Source organism: Sparus aurata, chromosome 9 (genome assembly GCF_900880675.1).
Source record: "Sparus aurata chromosome 9, fSpaAur1.1, whole genome shotgun sequence".
NCBI lineage: Eukaryota > Metazoa > Chordata > Actinopteri > Spariformes > Sparidae > Sparus > Sparus aurata.
In genome coordinates, this window is record NC_044195.1 from 34,346,655 (window position 1) to 34,370,032 (window position 23,378).

Genomic DNA, 23,378 nt, shown 5'->3' on the forward strand with positions numbered 1-23,378 from the left:
GTAATATTTTAACACGATATCGTTACTTTTACTAAAGTATGACGTTTAGGTACTTTCTACACCCCTGCCAGTCATCGCGCCATGAATAACGTCGCTGTCGGATTTGGGAACACAATTTTCCTGGCGGTCCGTGAAGGCAGCAGGAGTAACGGCAGTCTAACGTGTGTCCTCGCAGCTGCAGGTCCGTGCGGTCCACACAGGTGTCGGTCCGTGGTGTCCTCACCCTCACAGTGTCCTCCTGAGGTTGTTCCTGTGCCTGAACTCAGAAGACACACATGGGAACTCTTTCTCCCGACAGGTAGCCGTGAACTCGAACATCTTGGAGCCGTTAACTTGCTAGCTTGTTAGCTAGCGCGCTGTCAGAAACTAGGCTAGCCCGTTAGCTTAAGTTAGCGGTGATTTCCGGAGACGTCTTGAGAGAAACACGAATACATTGTAAGTTTGTGGGTGAAATAAAGTCAGATATTGTTTATCTGACCGCCAAAACTCGTTTAGCGTCGTTTAGCCACTGTTTCCTCTTAAAGTGGAGGTTTTTAAGCTAACTGAATCGATGCAGCTTACTTAGTATAAATGTGAGTCACAATCAGGTGGGTTGCCAAATATTTTTACACTTCAATGGAATTTGGCGTGTTGTTTTGTTGTTTGGGTGCGTAAAAATGATCATGAATAAAGATTTAAATCGAAAAATGACAGTGTAATATGAAAAATGTGAAAGTGAAAGACAGTCTTGTTCAGGAATGTGCCATAATGTGTGTGGGAGTAACTGTAAAACAAGTGTGGTGTGAAGTTTCCAACCCTCTCCACATCCACCACATTACATGTAATCGTTATAATAACTGTTTATCAGACAACATGGTGAACGTAATGTAACGTAATGTGTGCTGATGTCTCCAGGTTTGTGATGTCCGACAGCTGGTAGGGAAAGTGAAAGCAGCAGAGTGGTGGGCTGATGGCTCTGCAGCAGAGATGCTCTGGATGTCATGACTGCTCTCATCTGGATGCTCACGTGGCTGCCTCAGGTCCTGTCAGGTGAGTGCACAGCCAGGTGATGTCACATGGGTGTCATTATAACCTACTGGACCACAGTCACACTGAAAGCTGCCCCCCTCAGAACACAACCTGACAACAGAGAGGTGAAGCGATTAGGGATGCACACTTTAAGTGATCTCTTTAATCAATACTCGGCCACCTTAACAGTCGATTATGGATCAATTATTAATAATATATACTGCTTTTAACACACGGAAGAGCTTTATAATTAAACTGCGGGACATTTAATGATGGATTTTATGTTGTAGAACAGAACGTGTAAATATGTTGAGCGCATTTAACATTAAACACATTCAGAAAGCTCAGAGACTATGAGGCGAAGGAACCGGATGTGCAAAAATGTGAGTTGATTTCTGGGTTTTAGGACTACAGACTTCAATCCCAATCCTCCAGGAAGAGCAGCAGGCTTTGAAGCCGATGTTCATAGTGTAGTAACATCGTCACATGATGCACAATCCCTGAGAAATTACTTGTTTGTCAGTCAGAATTTGAGCCATTTGATCTGATAACATTTGGAAAGACTAAAACCACATTACCCACAATGCAACTCGACCTCAAACAGTTCAGTTCAAGATATAGGTATGTTGTGCTGGTAGCAGCTAATGTAGTGTGAAGCTGTAGATGAGGAGCAGCTCACATGTCGGGTTAGCTCGCTGCTTTCTCAGTCCACAGTCACACCGACAGATAGAAGAAGTTCTTACTGTGACGATCATCGGAGAGTCAGATCACCAGATTTAACATGTTGTGTGTTTGTTTTCCAGCTGTGAGTGAACTCCCCTCGCCTGACAAAGTGACGCTGAACTCAAGTAACTTCATTCATCTGCTGAAATGGGAACCTGGACCAGGAACACCCCGAGGAGTTTACTACAGCGTGGACGCTGTGAACACAAACACGTAGGTTTCATCTGTGTTTGTGGCGGTGATATGAACTGAGTTAATGCACAAACCACCATGTAATACACCTGTGATATAGATATTATTATAGTTATTAGCAAGGATCAGATATCGTCCAGATATCACAGAAATTTAAATCCCAAAAATAATTTTGCAAGATGAAAATTAAACTTGATGAAAAAAATTTAATTTCCATGAACAGACATAAATAAGGGTTAAAAAAGTTGGAATTTTGTGATGAAAGTCAGAAATATGACTATGTGTGACTAAAAAGTCATAAATAAGAGAATAAATTGTGAGATTAGATTTTAAAGTGATATGAAAACATTCGTAATTATGGGATAAAAAAATCGTATTTAGGAGATTAAGTCAGAATTTTGAGGGAAAAAATCAAAATTGTGAGGTAAAAGTCATTATGAGTTAAATAAAAATCAGAATTAGGAGATGAATAAATGAAAATTGTGAAAGTCAAAATTATAAGATGGTAAGTTATAAATATGACAATATACAGTCAAAATTATAGAGATAATTTGGTCAATTATGGGATAAAAGGTCAAAATTATAAAGAAAAAGTAAAAAATGATGAGATAAAAGTCATAAGTAACATCAAAATAATAACATGCAAAAATCCAAATTATGAAATAAAAAGTCAAAATGAAGTCAGTTTCATCAGTTTGACCTTCTTTAATTGGCAGAAATGGGCTTCCGTAGCGTGGAGGTAATCCACTCAGGTGAAAGATGAGAGTGTTTGCTATGAAAGCCTTTAATCCATGTTGTAAACATTAAACACACATTTCATACGGTCATGTACATTCACACACTCAGACCTCTCTCTGGTTATCGAGAAGGAAGATTTGTTTTTGGGACTTGTTTGCTCTTCTGATCCTCTGAGGCTTCCGTCTTTCTCCTCTGCTCCTGCAGGGGAACCTCCTTTCTGCCAGTGGACGGCTGCCAGCACGTCCAACACCCGCTGGTTTGCAACCTGACAGAAACCTTCTCTAACCGAGATGTGACCTACACTGCCAAAGTTACAGCCCGGCTGGAGGGATGGAATTCCAGTTCTCGCACCTTAAACGACTTTAAGCCCATCAGAGACAGTAAGTGGCTCCGTGCTGCACATACTGGAGAGGGATTCACTTTGAATTGGACCTGCTGTCTTCATCCTCCTGTCTGCTGTCTCAGCAAATATGTGATTAAAGAACCGGTTCAGCTGCCAACCAGGACTCTGTTGTTTCAACACAGGCTCCAACTTGATTAATCTCCATTAACGAAGGAGGTCTGATGTTTTTGTGGTTAAGGAGAAGCATAACAGAAGCACAACATGCGACACATGAGGGAATAATCAGCCTCAGGGTTTGTTTGTTGGATGTGAAATAGGTTTTAAACTCACCTTGTTGAGACCTGCAGAAACCCTGAGTGCCTGTTTTTAATTAGCAGACACCTCAGTGAACTGCTTCATCACATCCACCAGATGTTTTTAGTGGCCGTTAATTACATGTCAGTTTATGTAACTGAAGAGTTTCTTCTGTCCGACGTGTCTTCCAGCTCACCTGGACCTGCCGCTGCTCTCTGTGACGCCCTGCGATGAATACCTGTGTGTGGACCTTCAGTGTCCTGTCGAGCACCTCAGAGAGGTTTACAACCGTCTGGATTACAAACTCAGGCTCCAGTACAACGGAGGGGAAAAAAAGAAGGTACATGAACTCACAGACGGTGTTTCACTCACTTATGCCATCGTGATGAACAAGTTTAAAGGTCTGATGATGCAGACTTCCCTAAAGAGCGTTCAGACAGACAGTGTGAGAAAAAAATGTGTTTTCTGAGCATTAATATTGTGCTATTGTTCTGTAGTTTAAATGTAATATATAGTGTGTTGATGTCAGATTGTGGCTCCTGGATGCAGGAGAGCATCTCTGAGATGAATGCAGTTTGTCATTTTGTCTCTCCGTTGTCTTTGTGTCTCTTCAGGACATCCATTCTCTGGAAAGAGTGAAGTTTAAGGAGTATGTGCTGCCTGGAAGAAAGTACTGTGTCTCCGTCCGCTTCTCAGCCGGCGTGCGGAACGAGCCCAGCTACAGCCAGCCGGTCTGTTACCTCAGCCCGAGCCTCTTTAATCGAGGTACAGATCTCTGTGTTTGTCACTGTCATGTTCCTTGAGTTACCTCGTCACTTTACAGGCCTCGATTTTAAATCTCTCATCATATCTTGCTGTGGATTTTTGCCTTTGACACGTTAATAATGTAACTTAGTAACTGCATTTTTGGGAATAAATCCAAAAGAGCGGTGGATTCAGAATCTAAATGTAAATGTTGATTAATAGCAAGATGTTGACAGAAAACTGATGTGATTTTTGAGCATTGAATCAGAATCAGAATATCTTTATTATCTCTTTAACTCAGCAAACAAACAAGAGTGCAACATCACAGGATGTAGAATAAAAGCAATATAAAAACAGTAAACAACTATAAATAAGTATAAAAACTAAGTATGATCGTGAGGAATCTGTAAAAATATGAGCAGAGCATTTCTCCTGTGAGTCGAGATTAGTCGAGGATAAACGATGACATTAAAGGTCTTTAATGCTCCAGAAACATAAAGTAGTTAATGAGGAGAAACTCTCTGAACTCTTACACACAGGATCAATATTTCATCTTTTCATTTATTGTTTGGCAGAAGCTTTTTATCTGATGTGACAAACAATCAGGAAAAACACGTTTAAACATTTCTGGAATAAAGTGTTAATATTATGAGAACAAACGGTTTCCATGGTTAGTTTTTTGTTGTTGTTTTCAGTTAATTTATGAGTGTTTTTGTCCTCCTGTCCTCTCTGCAGACGCGCTGATCTCCACCCTGCTGTGTTTGTTGGTGATAATCGGTGCGGTCATCGTGGCTCTGCTGTTCTCTGCTGGTTACATCTGTCTGAGGAGGAGGCCTCTGCCGCGCGTCCTGGTAAGTCATACTTTCATTGTATTGTCGTGTTTTACGCTGTAGGCGTTAACAAGCAGCAGGAATGAGTCTGAGTTCATTAGGTTTTAAAAAAAACAGTTTCCATTTTCATCTTTTATTGTCTTTTTATGGAAACTGGACAGTTAGTCAGCCGTCATTACTGGAAAATGATCCACGTCTCTGCAATTATAATATTCGCTGCGTTCGTCATAATGTTGAAGGAGAAGTTCCCCCGAAAAATGTCAATCCAGTCATCAGCCCCTGCTTCATGTTCTTAAAAGTCAGGTGAGGTGTCGTAGTGCACAAACTGTCTGGAGCTTCACAGCGAAACACAGTAAACAACTGAAGAAGCTGGAGACTTGATTTAACACGTTGAAACAACTAAAGAGACACCAGATGTCTCCAGAAGCCCCCGAGTTAACAAACTGATTATAAAAGACGTGTCTGCGTCCTGCAGCCAGACTTTTAAATGAACTATCAGCTCATTCACAGATTTTTGATGGAGAAGAGGTAATTTTTTTAACAAGTTAAATCAACTTTCCTTGTGGACAAACTGTATCAAACACAAGTTAACAGTAATAACAGTATCCAGGGTGTTTTATATCTTTATAAAATATATTTCATGGACCCGTGTCAAAGACAACGACCAACATGATGGATGCAGCATTCAAGTTACGGTTCAGGACGCCATCAGGCTCCGGCTTCCTTCTGTCACTAGTTCTTGTCCGGACCAACGTTGGTACGATCTTTAATCTTCTGTTTGTGAGACATTCTCGTGTATTCGCTACAAGAAAACCCAGCCCTGCCCCTGTCACTGCATTCCTTGGTGTGGTCCCTGGTGAGGAGGCAGAGTCTGCTGCCCAGTCCGATGCCATCACTGTTGGCCCGAACGAACGCCTTATTCTGTTTCAACCGAGCCGGTCCTCGTACACGGGCTCACATTTAAAAGCTTGAGAAGCTGAAATACTCAACCAGAGATCATCCACAGAGCATCACAGAGTCCGATCTCTGCATTATGTGTTGCTACGTGTAACATCCTGGACTGTTTTCATGTTTTTATTTTATCACTTCATCTTTTCTCAGCTGCGCTCTCGTCAACTGCGTTTAGAGAGTAAAACACATTTGAATAAGAGTTTCTGTGGTTTCGGATCTCTTGTCATCTCACAAGTTCTGAAATCTGTGGTGTGATGTGTTGAGGCAGAATGACTACATCATAAAGACAAGAGAACATGTGAGACTTTAAATCAGAGCTCTGATGCAGAAACATAAAGTAGATCCAGTTTGCTTTGTGTTAATACGAACAGTAAGCGCACTGTTACATGTGTGGTTTGACAGAAAAGCAGCTGCCGCTTCACTTTTTCTTGGTAAAGTAACAGGAAAGAACTGCAGGCGGAAACACACACACACACACACACACACACTCACACTCACACTCACACTCACACACACACACACTCACACACACACTTGTTTTACATGCAGCACCACTGTGCCATCGCTGTGGTCGATCTGTGGCAACAGAAGAAAAGAGACGAAGGCAGAAAGCTCGTTGTCTCTCCTGCTGCAGGATGGTTGATGGTTGATGTATTCGCTTCGTGTTCTGAGATAAGAGGAGAAGACTGGACCGAACTGAAGGAGTGCTGTTGATGCTACACTCATCAAAATATCTGCATTACGTCTGCGTTTAACTGTAAAACACAGATACATTACAATCAACTCTGCACTGCAGGTCGTCATCTTCACCCGTCAGTATGGAGAAAGGTTGCACTCTACATCTGTGTGTTTCCGCTTCAGCTCCTTTACTCAGAAAAAGTCAAGCGAGAGCTGCTTTCTGTAAAACCACAAAGCAGTTATTGTTCGTGTTCATCGATAACTGTGTGCACGAAGCAAACTGAGTTTAACTTTCAGCTACAACGACAGAACTTCTGTATTCCAGAGACGTTCTGCCTCGTCACATCACACCGCTGATGATTCTGCTTCAGAGTGTCAGATATCAGAGGAGACGGATTATTACTGAACACAGACACTGTTGAGATGAACTGAGTCCAGTGATGATCAGTGTCCTGTTACTGGGTCACTGCTGGAATCAGTACTTTAGTTCTGCTGTTTGTCAGAACCTCAGTTCAAAGTTCTACAAACAGTGGTGGTGAACAGAGACACGGAGATAAAGTAAACATACATGTTTTTGAATGAGATACTGATCTCATTCATACAGAACAGGATTTAGGGACATTTTGAGCTCAGACTTTTTCCCAGATTTAACTTTTTTTAATTTTTATTTTGGCTTTTTGTGACTTTAAACTTAGAACCAGTATTCTGAGATTGAAACAGAATTTATACTTTTTTTTTTTTTTTTAAATTCTGACTTTTTTTATTCTCACTTTTTTATTATCACTTTTGTTTTACTTTTTTAAATTCTCATGTTTTTATTCTCACTTTTCTTTATTCAAACTTTTTTTATTATCACTTTTTTCTGACTTTTTTATTATCACTTTTTTCTGACTTTTTAAAATTCTCACTTTCTTTATTGTCACTTTTTTTTATCACTTTTTTCTGACTTTTTTTGTTCTAACTTTTTTAAATTCTCACTTCCTTTATTCTCACCTTTTTCATTATCACTTTTTTCTGATTTTTTTTAAATTCTCATTTTTTTATTCTCACTTTTTAAATTCTCACTTTCTTTATTCTCACTTTTTTTAATTCAAACTTTTTTTATTCTCACTTTTTTTATTCTCACTTTTTTTATTCCCCCTTTTTTTATTCTCACTTTTTTTCTGACTTTTTTTAAATTCTCACTTTTTTTTAATTCTTAACTTTTTTTTATTAAATTCTGGGAAATTCTAAGAAACCCAGAATTCTGAGAAAAAGGTTGGTACTTTAACGTCTGAAGGGTTGTGACACTGAACTCGTGAACCTCGGGGGGGGAAAAAGGGGGTTGAGACCATTAATCAGTTGGCAGCTTCTGAAACCTCGAATTCATTTCAGTCCCTGTCTCTGTTTTATTGCTGCTGCTGGGATGGAGGAGCTGCTGGCTGTGTGGGTGTCGGTTATAGTTAACCTTTTAATATTTGTGCTGTTTGTCTCATGCGAGGGGGATTTGAACACGCTTTTTTATGAACTAAGATGCGGTTTCGTGTTCTGCTAGCGACTGCCTGGAGTCAGCCGGAGTGACAGCGAGACGTGGAGGGGCTTCCCCCTCACACAGGATCTGTATGTGGCCAACACATCATGTAACTGCTCGAGGGGACTTCAGGCTGCAGGCTGGTTTCTTTTCCAGCGAGCACTCTGTGGACTCTCGCTTCCTTTAATGTGATTCAGCAACATTTCCACTGTAGGGAAATGTGTTGTTGCCTGATAGCATGTAGAAGATACACAGCTTCATGTGAAGAAGTGTGAACGGCGAGATAAGTTCAGGTCAGACGAGCGTCCGGTCTGATGAAGCGTCTCTGATGTGGACCAACATTTAATGAATATTTATAAATTCTAAATGGGTGATGCTCACTATGAAACAAACACTGACAGCAGCATGTGTCTGTGTGGACACGAGTCCTCTGCTGTTGGATCCCCAGAATCCTTCGGAGGGCGAGGTCGGGCCTCCGTGGATCAGACTTGTTCTGACGAGTCCCACGTATGATTAATTGGATTGGGATCTGAGGAATTCAAGGCCCGGTCGATACCTGGAGCTCTTAGTCACGATCCTCCTGTCCACAAGGTTTCCCAGCAGAACACATTGAATTATAACCAGTGGATGAATGTTTCTGACGGTTAGTGGTTTGAATGTTGTAGCCGACGGCGGTAAGAAAGTGGAAGCACAATGATTCTTACTTTCACGTGATGATAATGTAATAAACCCTGGACTTTAAGGTCATTTTGAGCTTCACAAATATGAGAATTTGCTGTTTTCCTTTGTCTTATATTATTATAATATTGACTGAATATCTTTGGAGTTTTGAACTCAACATCAACAAACTCAACAACTGAATTGACTTTGGTGTTTTTTCATGTAACAATAAATAAATGATGAGAATAATTGCGAGTTGCGTGCCTTCAGTTAGCAGAGGTGTCGACATTTCTCGATATAAGATGCGTCACGATGTCAACGTGGAGACGGAACGTAATCCAGAGATAGAAGCTTCTGTGGATTGTTGATTTTTTTGGCATCAGCTGATAAATAAAGTTGTTAAGTGACATCACAACGCTTCTTACTTTGACTTGTATCATCTAGATTAATATCAGAGGGAGGCACAGATCAGCAGCCGGTGATACAAAAGAAAAATCACACAGCATTTTGAAAGCAGACATTTTGGTGTCAGATTTTAAGAACATGACGAGACTCGTGCTGTTTGTGACTTGTGACTCACAACAGCTGCTAACCACATTAGCCGTTCTCACCTGAAGCTAATGCCTGCAGCCGTCCAACTCAGAGAGACGTGTGTCTTAAAATAAGAATAACAAAACCTAAATATTTTCTGTTTACATGTTATAGCCAGGAAGTGCAGAGTGGTGACAGCGTTGATGAAGGACTCAGACACTGATAGTCTCAGTTTGTTTTCTACTGACTGATGGATTCATGAACAGTTTGTTGTTTCTGTCTGTTGAATATCTGCTCTGCGGCTGATTAAACACTCCCTGTGTCTCCGTCTGTGTGTCTCAGACGTCCATCCATCACCTGGACGAGGTTCTGGTCGTCTCTCCACGCTGCACGTCCCTGTCGTCCCTCCTGAACCTCAAACCAACACCGCCCTCTTCTGGCAAGAACGGCAGCAAACAGACTCTGTCAGAGGACAGCGACGAGGAGAGCGACGAGGAGAGCAGCGGCAGAGGAGGTTATAAACTGCAGGTGGGCACTAACCTCGTCTCTTCCTCCTCTTCGTCTTCATCGTGTTTGGCGGCTCCTTTGCCTCGAGCGCCTGAAACGACGTCAGGATTCTCCTCAAACCAAACGTCAGACTCCCCGACACACACATCGTCACACTCTGAGCCTCTGCCAGAGTGTGTTTCAGATCCTCCTGCAGACAGTTTGACTGGAGGGAGCGAACCAAATAAGGAGGAGGAGGGGGAGGAGGAGGAGGGGGAGAAGGAGGAGGAGGGTCAGGATGTTAACCTCCTCACATTAACCTTTGGCAGACATGATGATGATGAGCAGGAGGAGGAGGAGGAGGAGGACGAGGAGGACGAATTACATGATGAGATTTCTGCAATCCTGCCTGCACAAACACAGGACGCTGAGGAGGAAGTTGCATTGAAATCATGCGATGTCGACGAGGAGGATGAAGAAGAAGAGGAGGAGGAGGAGGAAGATGAAGAAGATGACTGTGGATATATGAGGCGTCCACCTCCACGTGTCTTACAGAACTTGAAATAGAAGTCTTGGTGTTCTTTAGGATTTTGTAATGTGTTTAAAACCCAGTGTTGGAGACGGACACACGAGGCAGCGTTCCTCTCCATTAACTGAGTCGAGACACTGGAAGCTCGTAATATTCTCACATTCTCTCTGATGAAATGTTTGTAGTTTGGAGCAGCGGGCCGTCAGTCGGCTGCAGGTCGCTCTCAGACGTCGTTGCTGAAAGCTGCTACATGTTTGTTTCTCTGCCGGCATCCTTAGTTTTCCTGCTGGCTGCATTTTCTGAAACTCGCCCTTCAGCAGGAGAACAGGCAGCTTCTGTACGGCCGTTTACAGGCGATTTATTATAAAGATATTAGAATGTTCTTGCACGAGGCCCAATTAATTCCCCTCCACATCATAAACTGTGAATCATGTTACTGTATGTGTTTTGACGTCTGAGCTTCCTCTAAAAACATCACAGCTGTTGCTCCAGAAGTCAGAGACCACTCGGAAAAATACTCATGATTTACATTTGTTTCTAATGTAATTATGTTTTTATAATATCAACAGTTTGAATGAAAAGTCAAATGTTTGAAAAATGAATCTCAGAATATCTCAGCGTGATGTTTGCCCTCGTATTGTGACACAGTTTGTGATTATTTTTTGTTTATTATAAGTCAAGTTTTGGTGTAATAGATTTAAAACGTGACGGAGCTTTATCACATTTATAAACCATCAGCTGATCTATGAACTAATGAAAAGACGAGAACTTGAAGACATGAACTGCTGCCAACAAATGTGTAGCTTTATTTTTTCCGATCAGTTGGAACATTTAACAACCAAACACATAATAAGAATAATAATAATAAGAGAACAGCGGGACGCTCGACCTGGCACGGACTCCACGAACACCTCAGAGATTTCCCAGAGCGACCTGAAGACAAACGAAGGGACCGAGAACGCCGTCGGATCGAGGTGGGATTGTGGAGTCCGTACCAGCTCGAGTGCCTTCAGATTCTGAGATATTCTGAAGTTCACGGACACGTTTCAAAGATTTCCACTCAAACTGTGGAGCTGATGTCATGAAATTAAAATACGTTGAAGTGGTTTCAAACTTCTGGACCGGCTGTGATGTTCTGATCAGGGAACAACTTCCTTTTATCTTCCTGTAGATGCATGCAGGGAATTATTCCTGGGAATCTTAGGGCATTAATTTACAGGAATTCTGGTAATTTTCTGTTAATAGCTTCACACCACTGGACTGTTTCTGTAGTTTTATTGGCCACACAGCCCAACATGTCTGTCCGGTACATTGAAGAGAATGTCGTTGCCAATCATTTTATGTCAAACATTGTCTCGTTCAGCTTCTTTGCAGCTTTTCTTTGTCGTTTCTGAAAGTGAATGAGGAGTTTAGGTGTTTCGAACTGAAACAGTTTGAAGACGTCACTTTGAGGAAATTGTGACCAAACAAATATCAGATCAATGTTGAAGATAATCAGCAGATTGATGATAATGACAGTGATTGTTAGACGCAGCCCGAGCAGCAGAAGTCGCCCTCACAACACCTAGTTGTTCCTGCTCTTCTGATGTTTGACAGCTTTTTTTTAAGGCAGAATTTAATTTTCATTTTATTTTTCTTCATCGTGTGCTGAGAACTGAGTTTGTGAAATCAGTTTTGTTTGATCAGTCGTCTGCCAAAAGGGTCCACGTGTTGAGTACTGTGCTGCTTTTATAAAATGTGGGTTTATGTGTGTCTGTACTTAAAGGTGCAACATGTGAGAACTGGTCACCTGTCGAATTCATCCTGGAGTAACCGCTAACTGCTGCTGACGGTAGCTGCCGTTAGCTCAGTTAGCCGTCGGGCTGCTGCTAGCTGTTAGCATGCTAACTTCAGTCGCTGTCTCTGCCAAACACAAAGACACCTTCACTAACGATGAAATTAAAATCCTCACACGGTGCACCTTTAACTCTTCAGCTGGAGGTTGTAACGAGAGCTCAAACTTCTCGCTGCTCAGTCGACAGCAAATTAATCGTTAACAATCTTTTATATTTTGATTAATTTAAGATCAATCTTTTGCATCTGGCTCCAGTTTCTGTGTACAGAAGACGATCAGAACCACTGGAAAACACTTTTTTGGCGTTTTTTTTCCACCCACAAAGAGAGTTTAATCTCAAAATGTTGAACTTTAACATTAATATTCTGAGTTAAACCTCAGAATTAAAGCCAAAGAAAAGAGTCAGAACTCAAAAAGATGTTTACCAGCATCCCTCATCGTCTTCAGACTGAATATCTTTGTTTTCTGAAGAGTCGTCAGATAAAACTTCTGACTCTGGCAGAAATAATCGACACGCTAAACATGAATCAAGATATTAATATTAATATTTCTGTAGCAAACAGAAACACCTTTAACTCTCTGACTGTTTTTTATACAATCATTATCTCACATTTCACTCCACATGAGAATCACGTCTGCATTGTGACTGTTATATTTAATATTAATGCATCAGTGTTACAGTATCATGTCATGTTTTCCATATTTTATTGTCCTGTTCAGCGTACAGTCTTATCTAAAGCTACAGGACAGTCAAGTAAACACATGTAACTGTATGTAAACGACATAATCAGACAAGTTAACGACATGTTTGTATCTTTTTATACTCGCTGTAACAATCATACAACCTAATCCAACAAATAAAGCCACATTCTACACTCTGTAAGTCTTTGTATCTGTTGCATTATTCCTGCAAAGTCTTTTTTTCAAGCTTACCAAAATAAAAACCCACAAAAACCAGCAGAGAAAAACTCCCCACAGATCAGAAACCAGTCTTCTGTCCGGCTCCTGCGACAGCTGTGACGCTGAAACGCAGGATTTGCAGTGTAAAGCTCACACAGGGAGGAGACTTCTGGGGAAACAGAAACTCAGCCAGCGACATGATAACAATCGTGTTCACGTCCCAACCCCCTCTCTCAGCCCCTGCTCCCTCCCAGCACTCTATATGTTGTGTGCTCAAACCTTAAAAACATTTGCCAGCTTTGCGTAAGAGACGTTGAACTGCGAGTGACTGCATGGAGGGAAGATGAGGCTGGTGATCCTTCTACTCCTTCTTCTTCAGCAGATGCACCTTGGTAATGCTCCCTGGACTGAAGGTTTGCAGGAGGAGGTTTTACACCTTTGGACTGTACATATGTCGTGTGTGTGTGTGTGTTGTGTGTTAAACTCACTCAGCTGTTGTTCACCTGCAGGAAATGTTTAGATTGAAGAGTTCAGAGCTGCAGAAGACAGATGTTTCAAATTATTGGGTTTTAAAAGTTGTTTTTCTTCTTCTTCTCCTCTGCAGCAGTCAGCGTTTCCCTCCCGGCTCCATCCAACGTCTCCATCTCCTCCTTCAACATGGAGCACACGCTCAGCTTCCTGCCCGGCGCCGACAGCCCCGACAGCAGCCGCTTCGAGGTCCAGGTCGTCCGTCTCAGGTACTCGAGTCAGAGAGCAGAAGTGTGAGAAGGTTTCAGACAGATGCACTGATTTCTCTGGGAAAATCCACAAAGATTGACTCACTGTGGTTTGGCTTCACTCCAGATGAAATCACTCAGACTGACTTTCATTTCTTGAAAAACTAGGTCACCAACCATTTTTGATAATCGATGAATCGTTTGAGTCATTTTTTCTAAAGCTGAAATCTCGATGATTGTTTGGTTCCAGATCCTTAAATGTGACGATTTGCTGCTTTTTCTTCATCACTTCTGATAATTAATGAAGAGTTTTTGGGAGGTTTTGGACTAAAAGAAGCGATTCAAAGACGTCACTTTGGGCTTTTTAGATCTGGTTTAATCTCACTGAATACTGAAATTGTCTCTAATTTTACGTCTTCAGTCATTAATTTTGTTCCAGCTTCTTAAATGTGACGATTTGCTTTTCTTCATCAGTAAACAAAGAGTTTTTCTGTTTTGGACTGTTCGGTTTCAAAAGAAGCGATATGACAGTGATGAGCACTTTTTTGACATTTAATAGCTGATAATTGATAATGAAAATGATCTTTAGCTGCAGCTCTAACTAATCAGTGACGTCATGCTGCACCTGATTTAAAGAACACACCTGTGGGACTCCTCGTACGATACGATTCACGACAGTTTGCCCACGATGACAATTTTATCACGATACAGTGAGACGATCATTTAATGATACATCGTGAGATCTGTGTCACTGAAGAAGACAGAAAACCCAGAAGAAGTCAAACTGCAGGAATGATGTTAATTCACTGTGTTGTCTCAGAATTTAACAAGAACTGAGATGTAGTAAGGTCTAAAAAAGGTTCTGCAGTCGACCAGAAACTCAAGTTCACATTAAGAAAAGACGGAGGTTCAGGATTCAGGACGAGCTTCTTGTGAGTAACAGAGACGGAGACGAGGAGTTTAAATCCTGCGTTAATGTGCATTGAAAAGTTTCCTTCGATCGATGTTGCAACAGTTTGAAATAGAAAAACGCTCAAATCTAAATGTGTAATTCTCAATTATTCATCAGCTGCAGGGACGTCTGACGTCTGCAGATCTATAATATATCTGATGTTTCCACCTTAATGTCACAACAGGCTCGTTGCTTTAGTTTGATGCACTTGAGGTGAATTATTATCAAGACTGGTGTGGACCAATCAGAGCACATCACGCACGGCAGACGCAGCGAGACGAGACAAAGACGTAAAAGCCGTAAGAAGGCGTAAACAGACAGAGAGGGAGACTGGAATGTGGAGAAAAGGCGTGTTAGTGTCTCATATCTGCAGAGAGTTTCTGATTTTCTCTCTTTGTTGCTGCTCGGGACGCTTTACCAACCCAACATGTGTCTATTTGACGTCCTGGGAATGAGACTCAACAATCAACTGTCTTTGTGGTGCGTTCAGGAACAGCTGGGACAAATCCTACTGATTCTACCTTTAACTTTAATAGTCTTTGAATTCTGTTAATATGACGTGAGCTTCAGTTAGCTTTGAGCACAAATGTCCTTCAGAGGGAGACTTTTTACTCTGATACTCTGAGTACATGTCAGAGCCTGTAATCTATTACTTTACTGGAGTAAACAAGCTGAATCAGTACTTCTACTTTTACCAGAGTCTGTTAAAGAGTGCTGGGTACAATTTATCTTGTTACCGTCTTACTGTACTTAACATTTGGTAAGTAGCGCCAACAAAAGTGCAGCTGAGGCTGATGGAAATGTTTTTGCAAATTTGTGAAAATCCATCCAACAGCTGTTCAAAGTCTGACTTGTCGATCGCGACAATAAAAGTTCATTTATCAGCTCAGTTAATCCTCTGGGAACCAGAAATGTCTGGACAGAACTCAATCTTAATCCATCCTGTAGCTGTCGAGATATTTCTGGAACTAACTGGTCAATTGAATCATAAGACGTCTCATATTTTCACGTTTAATATTTCGATAATAATAATGATGCTGCTCGGGAACCGAACCCAAAAAATCAGGACCATAATCCACCAGATCTTATTTGTATCCATCTATAAACCCAAACATGAGCTTCACCAGCGCCAGCACCGAGCTGAGACGCTGTTTTCTGCCGGATGTGTCAGAAACAAGAATTCTTTAATCTGCACAGAATTTCATCAGTTTCATTTTTGTTTCTGAGACTCGTCTGAACCGTCTGAGTCGACACTTTCCTTTTTCAGTAACAGCGACTCATAAACACGTATGATTTCCTCCTATCAGTGTGACTCATCCGGTCCAACCAGTTGCCTTTACAACCAGCTGTTGTAGTTTTCTCGCCGCTCTGCAGCGACCTTTCACCTGCTGGAAGACGTGGTTTGTCGTTCTCCATCATCAGTGTGTCTCTGTTTTCTTTCCCTCTGGAGTAAGAAGTCGTGGAAAGCGGTGGCCGCCTGTTCGGCACTGACGGCTGGACAGACGTGTAATCTGACGCGAGTGTTCAAAGACCCTTTGGAACAGTTCAGAGCCCGAGTCCGGGCCTTCACAGCCGGACAGACGTCCAGCTGGACCGTGTCGTCGGCGTTCCATCCTCTGTCAGACAGTGAGACACCAACAAACACACTTTGGTCTCATCCAGATCCTGTAAACACTAAAGTACACTGAACACTAACACTAAAGTATTAATGAGGAACCGTGATCACCTTTTCTCCTCGCAGCTGTGTTGGGACCTCCTGATGTGGTCGTGTCCGGCTGTGGGAACTGTTTGCTGCTGCGGGTCCGTCCTTCCATCTGGACGCAGCAGATCGGCCTCTCCATGGACCTGGTCATCAATGTGAAGAGGACCAGGGACGGTGCACAGGTACGAGTCCTAAACTGTGTGTGATGTCTCTTCATCATCTGGTCAGGTTTGTGCACAAAAAAACACCTTGACATGATGTTTAAAATACCTGGTTCTGTCTCCACAAATAGGACCAGAAAATGTTCCGACGTGGTGATAAAAATATCATTTTTTGTCACAACAAACAGAGCAGAAGTCTTTTAAAAAATGCCCAGTTTTGTCGCCACAAATCGAGTTGAAAATGTCCTGTTCAGTTGCCACGACGCCGCTCAAAATGTCCCGACGTCTTGTTAAAAAAAATATATTGTTGATGTCAGAAATGCGGCTAAAAATGTGTAAGTCCTGATAAATATAGATCCAGTTTTGTCGCCACAAAAGCAATTGAAAACATCCTGATGTCTTGCAGAAACATCGGGTTCTGTTGGCAGTAAAACGTCCAAAAGTCTCGCCAAAGACGTTTGATTCCGTCTTTTTAGAAACATCCAGCTTGTCTTTGGGAACGCGGCTGGAAAATATCAAGTTGTTTCCCGATCAGATGTTGAAACGCAGCCTCACACAGCGTCTCTGTCTGGTTCTGTCTGCTCGGACCTCATATACATGTAACATGAACTTGATGTGATTTGCATTAAGAACAAACAACACGGTTTTGTTCTGGTGACTCGGCTGTGTTCTGGTTTCTGACCCCGGCTCAGACGGACGTTAACGTATTATTTGACTGTTGGTGTTTCTCAGACTCGTAGAGAATCAAACTACACAACACGATGTTTCAAAGTGCTGACGACCACACGACACACTGAGGTGTCGACCTGAAGCTGTTTGTTTCCTGTCTCTGAGGTTGTTTCCTCCTCACTGTGGCTTTAACTGTGGCTGCTTGAGTTTACAGGTTAGTAGAACCTGTAAACTCTCACAGGAAGAGAGCGAGTTTCTGTTTCATGTCATGTGTTTATCAAAAGTTCAATTAAAGAACATTACAACACATCCAGCTCTCCTTCTCTCTCGGTGTGAGTCTGAAGCGAAACTTCCCTTCAGGCGATGATTTCAGCAAGATTCCCAAATGTTGACAAAGAGGTGACGTGTAGTTTATGATCCGGTACTGAAAGCTGGGTCGTTACACAACTGAGAGCAGAACTTAACGAGCTGAAGTCGCAGTAGCTTCTCATTTTGCTCCAAAGACACCAAACAACTTCATGTCCATCCTCCAATTAAAACAACGTCCATCTTGTTCTCTGAGCTTTAATCTGACGGGTCTGACGGGTCAGCGGGTTGGGAAAGAGGAAGACTGGACTCGAGCCCGGCTCATTGCTGAGGACTCGCTGCAGTATACATGTTACCTGCTGGAGCAGGTGAGCTGTGTACACGCCCTAACACTAAACTGTGAATCTCGCTGTTGTCGAGTCCAAACCCTGCTGCTCGGCTCCAGAGAGGATGATTCACGGTTTTCTGGGTTCGACACGGGCTGCTCAGTCGTCTGCAGTCTGCACACCGGACCTTTAAACCCGCCCACGTTCTGTTCACATGGTCCATTTCACCGTCATCACGTCAGGGCCGAACGTAAGCGGCTGACAGACGACCCTGATGAGCTCTACAGTCTGTATCATGACGTGGTTGGATATTATTTCTACACAAGACTCACGTAACAGAGTCCAGTTTACACATGCATATGCAATGGATTGTGGGTAATTTAATCAGTGAGGTCCAGTGTAATGCTAGTCTTGTGGAGTCCCGATGTTTGGATCAGCAGCCGTCACACGTCTTTTACTTAGAGTTTACTCGTTGCTCGAACACAAATGATGCTTTGTATGATTCATTGAGGTCAAAATGTCATTTTACTTTGTTTATTTTGTGAGCAGGCGTCAACGTAGACGAGTATGAACGTTTCACGTATCACGTTTCAGCCTTTTTATATGATTCACGTGTTTTTAATTTGTTGTATGTTTTTAATGTCATCAAAGTTAGAAAAAAAACACACCAAAAACACCAAATCTGAAAGCTGATCGTCATTTTTGGGAGATACGAGAAGAAATCAGTGAATTCCTGCAGTTTTTGTTTCGTTTTCTTCTCCATTTGCGTGTTTCCAAGATCTGAAACAAGGTGAATGTGGAGAAATCAAAACAGCGAAGCCACAAACGTCGTTTCTTTCTCTGCTGAGAGGTGGATGTGAGTCTGTAGAGGAGCTCGTGTGGAGGCTGATCTGTTTTTCACTTTGTGGTTTTTCAGTTTTTAACCCACGTCTTCCTCTCAGAGACTCCGCTCGCCTGCATGTGTTCGAGGAAACGCTCGGCCTGAACGCATCAGTCGTCTCGCTGCACACGACTGATCGGACCTCCAACACTTCTGGAGAAAATGAGACTGATTGTACAAAAAAATCTCAACTATGATGCAACTTTTCTTTCATTCAGGGAACATAAATGATGTTGTTATCCTGCTGTGAACACCTGGAGCTCGTTCTGATGAAGGAAAGTAAAGAACCTAGAAACAGGAAGTGACGCGCGTCAGGCAGCTTTGCTTCAGTAACAGTTTCTTTGAATAACAAGAACCTGTTAGAGCTCGACGGAGACAGAAGAGAAGAGATCGCTGTTCCAACTGTTCCAACATGAAGACACAGAAGAAATCCAAGATAAACAAGACAAAGCACATTTCCACAATGATATATGAATATTTATTTACTTACTTGGTTTGAAAAACTGTTGAAAAACGCCCAGAATGTCTTCTCATATAATATCTAAATATCTGGTTAATCGTCATAAACGTGGCTGGAAAATGTCCCGACGTCTTGTTGAAAAAATGTGGTTTTGTCGGCATAAACATGGAGGCAAATGTCCTGATTTCCCGTGAAAAAAAAAGTCCTTTTCTTTTGCCACTCAAAGCTAGAAAATGTCCTGAAATCTTGTAAAAAATATTTGGTTTTGGTGCCGCGAGAACTGCTGGAAAATGTCCCGATGAGTCATCGAGATTAACACAGACTGATCCAGCACTGCAGAAAAACGTCTTTCCTTGTCTCGTCTAATAAATCTGGTTTTGTGTCCCAACATCCAGTCAAAATGATCTGTTCTATCGCCGTACACGGAGCTGAATGTTGTGCGGACATCTCGTCAAATAATCAGGTTTTGTTGCCACAATCACGGCTGGAAAACGTCCTGACGTCTCATCAGAGATGTCCGGTTCTGTTGCCTCGGTTTGTTGAACGCTCTGTGTGACCCGGTTTGTGTTTTTGTGTTGCAGTTCATCCTGACTCGGCCATACGAGGAGGAGGTGGAGATCCCGTACCTGCAGCGAGGCGTGGAGTACTGCGTGACCGTGACTGTGAAAACGCTCTTCAACGACAACTCGGGGCCCAGCGACGCCCACTGCGCCTTCACCAGCCCGCCGCCATCGCACTCACGTACGTCACGGCTCACTGTGATCGATGATCTTTGTTGTTCTGTGGTTCAAAAACAGGAGTCAGCTGCTGTTCCTCTGTGCTGCTGGCAGAAAGAGGAACTTCTTTTGAATGTTAACGGTTCCTCTCAGAGATTCGTGCAGCTGGAAGATCCTCAGCTGGATCTGTGATCTGATATCTGTTGCCGTCCTCCTGTTTCAGTGTCCGTTGTCTACGGCCTGCTGGGGGCCTTCTGCGCTCTGCTCCTCCTCCTCCTCCTCATCGGATCGTTCGTCTGCAGCGGTCAGCTGAGCGTCAGAGGACTCCAACGACGCCTCCCGACAACGCTGGTAACAGATCCGACTGTGTGCTGCGGCTCCAACAATCACTCATTCATCTTTAGGTTAAATACTCTGTGTGCTCCTGTGACTCCGACGTCCACGTGCTAATCACGTGATCATAGTGATTAATTAGAGGCACAGTGGTTCTTTGAGCTAAGTGCTAACATCAGCAAGCTACCAGGCTTACAATGGCGAAGCTAACATTTGTTGCATGTAAGCATGCTAACGTTTGCATACAAACACTGAAGGCAAGGTGAATCTGAGGCTGAGGTTTCAAGTTAGTTCCACGTCCAAGTACTCCAATTACTATCCAGTACTAGAGTACTCACAAGAGAATAGAAAGGAGAAAAACGGGGTCTGAAACAACAAAACAAGACAAAATGCAGGAAGGTTTTATGGTGAGCAACAAGTCTTAGCTGCCTTTTCAACAAACACGGCTGGAAAACGTCCCGACATCTCGGAGTAAATATCCACGTTTGTCTCAACGTCTGGTTCTGTCTTCACAACCCGAAGCTGCACGGATCTGTTGTCACTTTGCTGTATTGATCCTGTCCAATAACTGTTATTTAGAGAATTCACCTTTTATATTAATTGTGCCGAACAAACTGAAACCTGACCTGATGATGGTGCTGTTGAAGATCGGAGGATCGTTAAAGTTTAAGATAAAGAATTTATCCTCCGAGAATCATGAATGTGTTTCAGACCCGACCAAGACGTGAAACGTTTCTCCTGTGTGAAGATTTTCTGTGAACCATCATCGTGAATTCAGTATCTTTTAGTTTTGGACTGTCAGACGAACGACAGAGCGATGTGACGCCGCCGCCTTCGAGGTTTCAGTCTGGTGACGTTTTTATATTTTTCTTTTATTCAACAAATCTCAAGCACAGACCAGAACCAGCAGTGACCCGAGCTCCTGACAGGTACCGAGTGTCTCACAGCCTGATCTCACACACACACACACACACACACACACACACACACACGCACACACACACTGCCCTGCCACTAATACGCCAATGTGGATTCATCCATCGCTGAAAATAGTCCAACAAACACTTTCCTCCTGTTTGAATACATTTTAAAGGGTTTTAGGTGGATTACTAACCCTATTTTAATTATATTTAATTATATATTTTACAGATTTAAGTCCTCAGTAAGAACATTTAGTCAAATACTCGATTGTACCAACAAGGGTGAACTTTTAAACCTGATTAAGTTTTAAATTCTGTTGAACCAAATCTTAAAAATGAAGACAGATTCAAATAGTTTCTCTAAAACTGGATTACATTTAATTCAGCACTCAAACTAGAAACTCCAGTTTGAAGTTACTGGAATTAAAACCTGGATTTACTGATTTTAAACTGAGTTTTATTTTAGATTAAATGAATCCTTGTTGGTGCAGCCCGGCCCGGAAGCCCGGCCCGGAAGCTCGGCGCCGCAGACAGACAGGAAGTCGTGTTGTTGGTTTTGGTCTTTTCGTGAAATTTGTTGACAATTATAAAAATATAACACCAGAGTTATTCTTTACACTCAGCATGATTAGCATGCTAACCAACTAGCTCTGGCCGTGACCTGCTAGATGCATGGCTAACTGAGCTAACTGAGCTAACGGTAACTCTCTGTTTACTCGATCATGAAGCCTGACCATCTCCGTCTCTTTGTCTGCAGTCGTACTTCCTCCTCAAAGTCCAGGATGTTGGAGCTGCACCACCTGAACTCTCAGGTGACACCTTGGCCACGCTGCTGCATAAAGAAGGTTCTGCTGACTGTCTTCTGCCGGACCACTGACCGGTCCAAACGCTGAGGAGCAGCTCAGAAGAAGACTGTTAGTGACTGTGAAGTCGATCATACTGAAGTTTATAATCCTGCTTTATGGCAAAATATATTCTCTGACTCTTCTTCTAACTTTTTAACGAACATTGAGGTGGTCGAAGTTTCTGTCCACTAAAAGTTAAACTTAAGAAATGTCTGAATAAGTGTAACATGTCGGTGTAAACCACTATAGTGTGTGATGATCTCTGTGAAGTGTTTCTGTGATTCTGTCCTGTAACTGATCTCATTGACAAGCTGTTGAATCTCCAGATGTCGAGAAAATCCTGTGAATAAAACGAGTTGTGGTGAAGAAGAGTTGTGCGACTGATTTTACTTTAATGGACTTGAATTGATCTGACAGAAAAACAACAATAAACTGATATTCTGCAGATTTATGATCACAAAGTTCTGCTGTCTTCTATAATCAAAGTCTACTTTAAATCAAATCAGAAACACTTGATGGATCCAACTGACGAGCCGGATGATAACAATAATAATCTCTACCGATGTGTCTCAACAGCGAGTTGCATTGTGGGTAATGTAGGCATCGCTGGTCCCGCATCGCTCCTACAACACTGTTGTACTTTATCAGATTACTTGCAGAGCCACTGAGGACTTTTACCTACTTTTTAGAATCATTATAAGTAACTAAAGCTATCTGACGAATGTAATGAAGTAAAAAAGTGCCTCAAACATGTGGTGAAGTAGAAATATAGACAACATGTGACGAGTAACTCACTATAAATGTAGTGGAGTACAATATTTGTGAAAGTAAGAATCCACAGAATACACATGTAACTACACAGGTTGGTGTAATTTACTCTAACTGTCTAAACTTAAAGTTGTAGTCTGTAAGTAGAATAGTAGTAGAATAAGATATAAGATGCAGGTCAGCTGTCTGTGGCTCCGCCCCTTTGATCTGCAAGAATCCACCGCTCAAGGATCAACACGACCAATCAGAGCCAAGGGGCGTGTCTGAGAAGTGTCAGTCACTCTCCTGCATGCTGCTGGCAGCCCCCCTCCCTCACGCAGCAAAGTTACTTTTGATATTTGAGTACATTTAACACCAGACCTCGAACACTTATGGAGAAAATGAGACTGACTGTACAAAAAAAATTCAACTATGCTGCAATTTTTCTTTCATTGTGACATTCAGGGAACATATATGATGTTGTTATCATGCTGTGAACACCTGGAACTCGTTCTTGTAAAGGAAAGTAAAGAACCTAGAAACAGGAAGTGACGCGCGTCAGGCAGCTTTACTTCAGTAACAGTTTCTTTGGAATTACAAGAAAATGTTAGTTAGAGAGCTCGACGACAACAGAAGAGAAGAGAGCGCCGCCTACAGGATAAAACCAACTGTTCCAACATGAAGACACAGAAGA

The 23,378-nt window shown here is 42.3% G+C and overlaps 1 protein-coding gene across 1 annotated transcript; it reads left to right on the plus strand.

Moving 5' to 3' along the window:
- Window positions 1-102: 102 nt before the first annotated feature.
- Window positions 103-22,303, plus strand: LOC115588746 (interferon alpha/beta receptor 2-like). Its single transcript, XM_030429516.1, has 15 exons — window positions 103-298; window positions 895-1,029; window positions 1,812-1,944; window positions 2,866-3,041; window positions 3,490-3,638; window positions 3,913-4,063; window positions 4,778-4,893; window positions 9,545-10,252; window positions 13,168-13,343; window positions 13,556-13,688; window positions 16,074-16,245; window positions 16,361-16,503; window positions 19,705-19,864; window positions 20,063-20,190; window positions 21,850-22,303. The coding sequence occupies exons 2-15, from the start codon at window positions 981-983 to the stop codon at window positions 21,967-21,969; spliced, it is 2,514 nt and encodes an 837-aa protein (XP_030285376.1). The 5' UTR covers window positions 103-298; window positions 895-980; the 3' UTR covers window positions 21,970-22,303.
- The last annotated feature ends 1,075 nt before the right edge of the window (window positions 22,304-23,378 follow it).

Excerpts from the sequence above, each read along its gene's own strand:
- LOC115588746 (XM_030429516.1), top strand. The coding sequence starts at position 981 with ATGACTGCTCTCATCTGGATGCTCACGTGGCTGCCTCAGGTCCTGTCA. Across the intron at positions 1,945-2,865 it reads GACGCTGTGAACACAAACAC|GGGAACCTCCTTTCTGCCAG; the intron begins GTAGGTTTCATC and ends CTGCTCCTGCAG. Across the intron at positions 4,894-9,544 it reads GGCCTCTGCCGCGCGTCCTG|ACGTCCATCCATCACCTGGA; the intron begins GTAAGTCATACT and ends TGTGTGTCTCAG.